We start from the raw sequence: 9,880 nt of genomic DNA, 5'->3' as shown, positions 1-9,880 counted from the left end.
GGTTAAACGGGACAAAGGACACAAGGAGTTTATACTGGTTCGGCCCCTTGTGGTGAAGGTAAAAGCCTAATCCAGTTGAGGTGGTATTACTTGGGTTTTGATTACCAGGGAGCGAATACGCTTGACCTAGCTTTCGATCCATGTTGTTTCTTGCCCTAAACCGCCGACAGATCATCCCTTTATATATACAGGTTGATGCCCCGCGGCTCACGGAGTCCCGGCCGACTCATACACAATGTGTCCGGCTCGATGACTAACTATGCCTGCCTTACAATACAAGTCATACACATATGGTGGTTTATACCTATGGGCCTTAAGCCACCTTTGGGTTTTGGGTCCTTAATAAGCCTGCTATCTAAACCGCCATCTTCAACATCTTCACGGTCCTTGTCTTGATGAACCGTCATCGGTATAACCCGGCCCCTCCTGGGCGGGTCATACCCAATAGTCATATCCCCAACACAGACCATTGCACTAGGCCTTGTTCGATCATTGCATTTCAGCGCTTATGCCATCGTGTCTCTAGAATTTAGAGAGGAATGGCAAAAGCATCAACATCAAAATGTGATTGTGGAGATACCTTACTGTATGCTGGAATGGCGCCGCACAATTGTGGGACAAGGGAAATTGGATGCACTTGTGCTTCGTCTGGAAGCTTCAGGCGGCAGGAGAGAGTGCTCACCCGAGCCAAGATCTTATAGGGACCGAAGAATCAAAAAGAGAGCTTGTGGTTGGATCGGTTAGACACTGAACTTTGCGCGTATGGATGAAGCTTCAGAAAAACAGAATCTCCAATAGCAAATTCACGATGGCTACGAGCCTTGTCAGCTTGGTGCTTCATTTTTTTTATTTGCCCTGTTGAGTTGTTGCTTCAACAATTCATTCATGGCTGCAAGTTCCTGAATCCATTGTTGGGCATCCGTTATAGGTGTAGCATCAGGAATTTCAAGCCCCCATTGCCTGGGCTCATACCCATATAGCGCCTTGAATGGGGGAAACACCAATAGCAGAGTGATCAACCGTATTGTACCAATACTCTGCAGAAGACAACCACTAGGACCATTTCCTGGGACAAGAGTGAAGAAAGCAACGAAGGTATATTTCCAAGCATTAGTTCACATGCTCTAACTAGCCATATGACTGATGGTGGTTGGCCATGCTCAAATCTCAATCAGTGCCCATCAAAGCAAAGAGTTCCCTGCAAAACTTGCTCGTGAAAATGGGATCACGATCAGAAACCATAATAGTTGGTAGCTCGTGCAACTTGTATACAATGTCAAAGAATACCTTGGCAACTTGAGTAGCAGAAAAAGGATGGCTAAGAGGACAAAAGTGAGCATATTTAGTGAACTTGTTGACCATGACAAGGATCCAATGATATCTGTTGGAATGTGGCAAGCCACCTATAAAATCCAGCATCATAGTAAGCCTGGCTTGCGACGGAACAGGAAGAGGTTGGAGCAGCCTCGGATAATTTACTCGTTTGGGCTTTGCTTGTTGACACGTTTGGCAACCCTGCACATAGTGTTTTATCTGCTTCTTCTTGCCCGACCAATGGAAGAGTCAGCGTACACGTTTGTACATGACATGAAAACCTGAGTGTCCCCTGAACGCACTGTCATGAAGTGCCTAAATGACTTTTGCTTGAAGAGGTATATTTTATCCCAACTAAACTCTTCCCATGAACTTGATGACTCCCTTTTATAGAGAGTAGGAGCGTGTAGTGCTGGCGCGGCCGGAAGCAAGATCAGTGAGCAACTTCTAAGCCGCCAGATCATTTTTGTAACTCTCTACATCCTTCTCGAGCTAGACTGCTTGGCAAATGGAAACAACCATAGATCAGCAGTGGGTTGCACCTTGCGGGACAATGCGTTTGTCGCCCCTTTTTCAACTCCTTTCTTGTAGCATATTTTATAGTGAAGTCCAATAAATTTGGTAAATGCCTTCTTTTGCCACAGTGTGTTCAAGCGCTACTCTGTGAGAGTCCGACTTAATAGGAATGATAGACTACTCATATCAACAAATAATTCCTTATTTTTGAGAGACCATTTGAAAAGAACTTCAAGTTAAGTGTGCTTGGGATGGAGTAATTTGAGGATGTGTGACCATCTGGGAAGTTGGTTCCAGGTGCTCATGAGGAAGGACAAAGTGCACATGAAAGACTAGTGTTGTTGGTCTATGGGCCAGTCTAAATTCCGTCAGGCGTAACGGACGAGAACCAGTGGCCGTGGCGTTACATGCTCTTGCAAGTATGGCAAGCTACTATGATCTGTTTGAATGATGAACTCGATGTGTTGAAGATAAGAGCGCCAAAGGTCCACCACCATTATAATGGCTAGGAACTCCTTTTCATATGTAGACAAACCAAGCATCTTTGGGCCCAAGGCCTTACTCAAATATGCAATAGAATGTCCTTTCTGGTGAAGCACTGCCCCCACTCCCCAGTCAGTTGCGTCCTTGTCAATAACAAAAGGAACAGAGAAATTTGGCAATGCCAAGACCGGTGCAGAGATTAGGACATGCTTGAGCAGTTGATATGCATGTTCAGTGGCAGGCGTCCATCGAAAGGGAGCATGTTTCTTAAGCAAGTTTGTCAGTAGTTTAGTGATGATGCCATAGTGTCGCACAAACTTACAATAGTACCCTACCAACCCCAAAATCTGACGCAGCTGCTCGACATTAGTTGGTGTTGGCCAGTTCTCAAGTTCCTTGATTTTGTTCTTGTCAGTTGTGAACCCCTTTTAACTAACAACATGCCCCAATTACGAGATCTGTCGTTGGACGAAAGAACATTTGGCATGCTTGACAAGCTATTGGGCGCGCTGAAGAAGTTGGAGCACCTCGCTCAGATCCAAAATATGTTGCTCAAGTGTCTTGCTGTAGACAAGGATATCATCAAGAAAACAATGATGCAACATCAAAGACAAGGCTTCAGGCTACCATTCATAGCACTATTAAATGTAGCTGGTCGCCACTCAAACCAAAAGGCACCACTCTGTACTCGAATTGGCCATTATGCGTTTGAAAAGCAGTCTAGTATTAAGCTGAATCTGGTGATACCCAGCTATAGGTTGAGCTTAGAAAACCAACTAGACCCTGTAAGTTCCTCTGGTAGTTTGTCAATAATTGGAATGGGGAACCTGGTTGGTCTTGTGAGGGAATGTTAACAGGCTGAGCCCTTGGAATGAGAACAATTTTGTGATTGTGGATATGGCGCGAAGGTAAGCCAATTGGTTATGCAAAGACTGCTGGAATCCATGTCAAAACTTCAGATATTACTGCAGGGACTGCTTCTTCATTGTTGGGGCCCGAGGTCATCGTGAGAGCATAAACCTGTAACAACGGAGACGTAAAGGCGAGCAACATAATGAAAGCACCTGTGAGTGGGCCATGGCATTCTACCAAAGGTAGATATAGCACCTGTGAGTGGATATACGCCTTGCGACATGCATCCCAGTGAACCTTGGTCGCAGTTTTGGAGCCAGGAATTAAAGATCGGGGGCAAATGACACAAACTTATGATTACAGAGGCCAAACTACAATGCATGTATTTTTTTTCTAAACTATGCACTGGTCATTTCCAAATTAGAAGCAAATCAGTGATGTTAGGAGGGCAGGCCCTACTGGTCCCCCTATCTCCGCCACGGTTTGGTCGGTCCCGATCGATCCTAGACCCGAATGGAATATTCGGTCTTATGTGTGTATATATATGATGAAAACGTCCGAGGAATACAAGTAGAAGCTATACGATCCATGAAGACAACACCTTCTAACTCTGAAACCCCAGACGTGTGTATCATCCTAACATACTGGCAGCAACAGACAGACACGGTGACAATACATGCAGTCACACCATGCACACGAGCACAAACCAATGACCTAGCAAAGTGCTAGTAGCTCGATCTCAACTGGAGTGGAGGAGGCTCTTGAACCACTGCACCGAGCTCTTGGGGTACCTCTTGAGCTTATCGTTGTAGTCGACGAAGTAGAGCCCGAACCTGGACGAGTACCCGGCCGCCCACTCCCAGTTGTCCAGCAGCGACCACGCGAAGTAGCCGCGCACATCGCACCCGTCCTCCCTGCGTTAAATCACCACACCAAAACACGTAAGACTTACTAAAACATCACGCAAATCGTACACCTTTTTTTGCTTCAAATGCATCCATGGCAATGGGAAATTTAGCACAAATTGAGAAGTGGTAGTGTAGTGTACTACTTTATGGAGGCGGCCAGATTGGTGAGGTAGTCGTTGTGGTACTTTATCCGCTTGGTGTCCTTGAGGGCGTCCTTGAGGGCAATGAAGGGGCTGTTGCTGTCATCCATCCCTGCATCAGCATCAGCAATCGCACACCGTCAGAGCTCTGAATCTCATGTCTATTGACATGCAGGATCATAAGGACTCAGGTCCGTCGCGCCCTTACCGTTTTCGGTGATGTAGATTGGTGGGCTGTTGTACCTGTTCTTGACATAGTTCATCAGGCTCCTCATCCCTCTGGGCACAATGTACAACCATATCGAGTTCGCCTGCATAGCCGCATCAGTCTTCAGTTCAACTTCAATCACATACAGTTTTACAGTTTACTAGAACGATAATCTTGAAGATAATGTGTGCATGCCGCCCGGACTCACCCTGTCCCCAATCGCTCTGCCGTTCTTGAATGCTGCAAATCGTCAAAAACATCAACATTCCCATTTCTAACACGGGTGAAAGTACAAACTTGAGGGAGATTCAGAGAGATCACTGACGGAGGCTGATGGTGCCGGTGTCGGCGAGGGTGTCGTTGAGCAGGCGGACGATGATGTCGGTGTCGTTGTGCCTGGTGTAGTACGTCGTGTAGTGGTTGATCCCGACGAAGTCGAGCGCCCCCTTGACGAGCGCGGCCTCCTCCGCCGTGAACCGGGGCAGCCTCTCCCCGACCCGCTTCCGCATGGTGGCCGGGTAGTCGCCGAAGAAGAAGGGGTCGGCGAACCACCCCAGCTGGAACTCCTGCGCCCGCTTCGTCGCCTCGACGTCGATCGCGGCCGACGACATGGGCTCGTACCACATCACGTCGAACGCCATGCCGAGCTGCCCGTCCTGCGCCGCCCTGTACTTGGTCCTGTATACGCGGGAAACGGCGGCGTGGGCGAGGATGAAGTTGTGGGCGACGATGTAGGGCTCGGTGCCGGAGTTGCCGGACTTGCAGTAGAGGTGGAGCAGCACGGAGCAGCGCCCCGGCGCCTGCAGCCCGGCGTCGTAGCCCTGGATGGCCACCGTGTGCGGCTCGTTCACCGTGATCCAGTGCTTCACCCGGTCCCCGAACGCCGCGAAGCACGTCTCGGCGTACTCCGCGAAGTCGTCGCTGCGTTTTTAACCATTATTTTTGCCATGGAAATTATGCAAGACTTACTGTAAGGCATGAATCTACCGTTGGTTAAGTTGCAAGAATGGTTGCAGGTTAAGAGGGTGGTGTGTGCTCACACAATCTGCCTGTCGAGCCACCCGTTGTACTTGTCCTCCAGAGCCTGGGGGAGGTCCCAGTGGTACAGGGTCACATATGGCTGAATCCCTGCAAGATCACGAATTTCACATGTGTCAGTGCCGATCAAGCAGGACTACATAGAAATACAGATAGGCATATGTTACGATTGCATTCACCTTTAGCGAGCAGTGCGTTGATGAGTTTGTTGTAGTGGTCGATGCCGGCCTGGTTGACCTGACCAACACCATCTGAAAAAGACACACACAGAGAGGACGTTTGCACATGTCAGGACAGAGAGCGGCCTGAGTGAGATCACGGACAAATCCGGTGATTTGAGGTGGAGATGGGCGGCCTACTTGGGAGGATCCTGGCCCAGGCGATGGAGAAGCGGTACGCGTCCATCCCCATGTCCGCCATCAGCTGTATGTCCTCCTGACAGACAAGAAACCACCATGCATCATTCTTCCCAAAGCATCAATCACATCGAGATGCGCAAGACCTCGTATGCTACTACCGATCACTACTAGTATGGCACGTATGTACGCAGAGCAGAGCAGTCGGTGTTGAGCGGTAACAGAGCGTGGCGCTCACCTCGAAACGGTGGTACTGATCCACGGCGACGTCGGCGTTGCTGAAGTCACTGATCTTTCCTGCACAACAGAGAGGGTCGTGTCTTGTGGAATCAGCCAGAGTTTACGAGTCTCAACCGGCTCCAACTAATTGTGATGGCTGCCTAATGCAGCGAGCTCAGTTAATCCTGACCTACGATTTCAGCTTATTAGATGTACACTATCAACCTGAACTAAACACAGCATGGCTAGATTAGGGCTGCCTTGTCGATGTACTCCACTGCTTGGAATGCAAATGCAAATGTGGTGAGTGCAGAAGGGTGGGTCGGTTGGACACGCACATCAATCAGGGCGCGCATGCACAATGTGTTTTGCTTTGCGCCACTAGTTATCCACGCTTTTTAAGAAAAAGGAAGCGTTGCAACGAACAAGGAACGCTAACTTCATGGCCACTTTCGGTCAGAGCTAGCTTAGACTCGGTGGGGAATGACAGACTGCCAGTTAGTGCTGCGATATGAGTGTGAAGACGACCCTACGCGCAAAAAAAAAAAAAAAAAAAAAAAAGGAGTGTGAAGACGACCCAATGATTGGGCTTGCGCGCTGAGGCAGTTCCAACATTCCTTGACAGAGATGGGAGCTCCATTTACGTGGTGGTAAAGCTTCTTGCACCCAAGGTAAAGGCGCTTGTAACTCTGTTGACACAAACGGGTAATCCCAGGAAAGAAGTTACAACGGCGCTGAAGGTCAGGCCGGCCCAGGCATGTTTGTGACTCGATCGTGAGTTGACGTCTAGCTTATCCAGTTCCAGTCAGTGACGTGTATCCTGGTGCGGTGGTGCACGTTGCAATGGTAAATTACGACCACCTAGCCCATATCGGTTCTTCACAAATGCACGTGGCCGGCTGCACTGTAGGCACTGAGAGGACTAGCTTTGGGGTGCTGTCCCTGGTGATAGTAAATAGGAGTAATACGAGAGAATTATACATACATGCATGTAAGTAAAGTACGTACGTACCGAAGGTGTGCGCGAAGGTGTCCCAGATGGTCTGCCCTCTCCCGTCCGCCTTCACCGCCCCCTCGTACTGCACAAGAGGATATATCATTACAACATAAGACAAGTTATTCAGTAGTAGAGTAGTACGTACGAAACAACACAAGATTTATTTTGAAGAATGAAGCTAAGCTCTGGGTCCTCGCGGCGGCCGAGCGTTTGAGTAATTAGATATAGATGTTTTCCTCTTCGTCTCGAACAATGACTTCTTCTTTAGTCAATGAATGACCCAAGCCTTTTGCCTTTCTCTCCTAAAGAAAACGATTTATTTTATCGGGCCATGAACTGCATGTCGAGCTCGTCTTAAAGTAACCAAATCTATGTATTAACCGTGCTGATTTAGTACTACACTAAGTGAGTGACAGTTAATATGGATAATACGAGGGAGTAGTCCGTATAATTGGTCCTGTCATGGCAGCGTTGCGCGTCCACACAACGCACAGCACAGGTCAAACGTACGCTCTGGGAGGAAGAGGACGGTTACAGTGGGGGCATGGGAGCCGCGCGCAGCATGTGCGGTGGTGCTCGCGCGCGAATGGGCACCGTCCTCTCCTCTCCACCGGACGGACGCGCGCCGCCCGTGAACCTTGAAAATTCCGGTCGTTTTCGGCAGGTTTCGCACCCACGGTCAAGCAGCTAGGCTAGGCAGGCAGCTAGCCCGGCGCCGACGGGCAGGGGGCACGGGCACGGGAGAAGAGAATATATGCATCCGTCCCGAGGGATCATGACAGGTCGGGCACGTAGAGCATGCATGCGTAGTACCTGCCCCTGCTCCTTGATTGGGACGATCGGTCTCTTCTGCTGCATAGTCTTGGCATGGATGGCAATGAGTTGGGCAAGTGATTAATTGGCTACACAAAATTTGGCAGGGGCCGCTAGGTCTAGCAGCAGTAGTACACTTAATCGCGCATGAAATATTTCCTTTATTTATTGGGAGAACAAATTAATGCTGTTAATGGAGTCTAATATTTGAAGAAAGAGATATAGATAGAGACCTAGAGAGAGTGGATCATGGTTCTAAGAGTGAAAAAATCTAGCTAGCTAGACAATGTCTTTTTCACCTGGGATGAAAATCTAATGACTTCTTTTTTAACTCGTTGTGCAACTTTGCCGTGTACGCGCGTCCACGGCGAATGTTATGCTTGAGGTGGATGGCCTATGCGCGACCGATGGATACACAAACAGAGATGGTAGGCAGACGAGGAGAAGAGGGTCCAAAAGGCCGCCGTCAGAAAGCAAACCCAAGGCCACAAGACAAGAATACAACCTTTGTTCCTTCCAACCCCTTCTTTGTCCCAACTTGGCCTCTAGGCTGCCAAGTCCCATCCCATGGCGATGCTTACAGCAAGGCCAATGATGTATCTTAGGGGCATGGTCTTCTTCCTCCTAGCTATGACGGGGCATATACTCTTCGATCTTATCACACTGGTACTCTACGCACCGTAATCATTTTTTGCAAGGAATCCAAACCAAAGATTCGTCAATTTGTTCCAAGCAAATCATCGACGACCCACGTAAAACATGATCATGGACACTCGTTCATCCTCCACACACAACATGCATGCATGGCAGTGGCACTAGAACTGGCGCGCATGCACGAAGACGGAAGTAAAAGAAAAATCAATGGCGCCACCATGCAAGTCAGATTCGCCAAGATCCATGGACGCGCGGCGGACCAGCGAGAGAGATGGAGGGAAGTGGCAGGCAGCCAACGAACGAACCTGGTACGCGGCGGAGGCGGTGCCGAAGACGAACCCCTTGGGGAAGCTCCCCCTCGTGAGCGCTCCTCCCCCGCCGCTCCCCTCAGCCCCAACGCATCCCCGCGGCGGCGCGGCGACGAGGAGGACGAGAAGCAGGGCCAGCGACGCCGCCGCGCCGCATTGGCCCGGCCGCTTTATCCCCATCCCGGAGCGAGAAAGAGAAAGCGGGCGTACGTCGTGGTGCGTGGGCTCCGGAGAGCACGCAGACGCAGGCACGGACGGACAGGGAAAGGAAGAAATGCCTAGTGCGTGACTGTGTGTGCGCGCCGATGTGTTGGCCGGCGTGTGGGTGGGGCGGTATTTATAATGGCGATGGAAACCGAGGCATGCACGGCTCCACCGATGAGCCGGTCCAGAATGGACTCACCGGCGAGCTCGGTCGATCTGGCGTCAGCGGTCGGCCGTCAGTGTACTGGACTGGGCGATTGCTTTAAGGGAGCGAAGTGTGGAGGCTGAAGCGATGGTGGTTGGGGACGCGGCCGGGAACGGGAGTGTGAAGGGGAAGCCGGGAGAGGAGGAGCTTTCTCCCTTCCTTTTTCACCCCGATGGTTGGTCAAACAGACATTGTTATTGAGCAATCATTCCGGCTGCGGTACATGTCGTGGCTGCGGTTACTCAGATACGCAGCTATGCAGATTGTCACCCTCAAAAAACAAAAGCTATGCAGATTGTCGCTCTGAAGAACTGGAAATAATATGCCACTATCAAAGTAATTAATGAAAATATTTCCACCAAAATCTACATGTAAAAAAATGCTAAATAATTTTGAAATAAGCCTTTTCAACAATTCAGAATGTGTACCATTAGCCTGCCAATAGAATAGAACCCCCTTCCCTCCACGCGTGCCTCTCCTCCTGAGCGGGTTCTTTTTCGTGGAGCCTTGAGGACATACACAATGGGGCTATCTTACAACGACATCAGTATAGTTGCTGAGTTGGAAGGATACTTCTTTTCTTTCCGGTGTCGATTTCAATAACGAACGCCCTTGCCCGCTGATGGTGCTAGGAGGCTCCTTCGACCATCCTTTCCACCGCCTTG

General features: G+C 49.7%; 1 protein-coding gene across 1 annotated transcript; it reads right to left on the bottom strand.

Moving 5' to 3' along the window:
• Window positions 1-3,669: 3,669 nt before the first annotated feature.
• On the bottom strand, window positions 3,670-9,388 carry LOC125552499 (beta-glucosidase 6). The gene is made up of 11 exons (XM_048716077.2): window positions 8,804-9,388; window positions 7,047-7,113; window positions 6,054-6,112; window positions 5,819-5,894; window positions 5,639-5,710; window positions 5,462-5,549; window positions 4,747-5,342; window positions 4,630-4,661; window positions 4,422-4,524; window positions 4,217-4,325; window positions 3,670-4,079 (listed from the first exon to the last, which is right to left on the bottom strand). Exons 1-11 carry the CDS (start codon window positions 8,984-8,986, stop codon window positions 3,905-3,907), a joined length of 1,560 nt encoding a protein of 519 aa, XP_048572034.1. The 5' UTR covers window positions 8,987-9,388; the 3' UTR covers window positions 3,670-3,904.
• Window positions 9,389-9,880: the final 492 nt, after the last annotated feature.

Source organism: Triticum urartu, chromosome 4A, assembly GCF_056163025.1.
Source record: "Triticum urartu cultivar PI428250 chromosome 4A, HENAU_Tu73, whole genome shotgun sequence".
Lineage (NCBI taxonomy): Eukaryota > Viridiplantae > Streptophyta > Magnoliopsida > Poales > Poaceae > Triticum > Triticum urartu.
The sequence above is the reverse complement of the archived record's forward strand: the minus strand, read 5'-3'. Positions and strand labels throughout refer to the sequence as shown.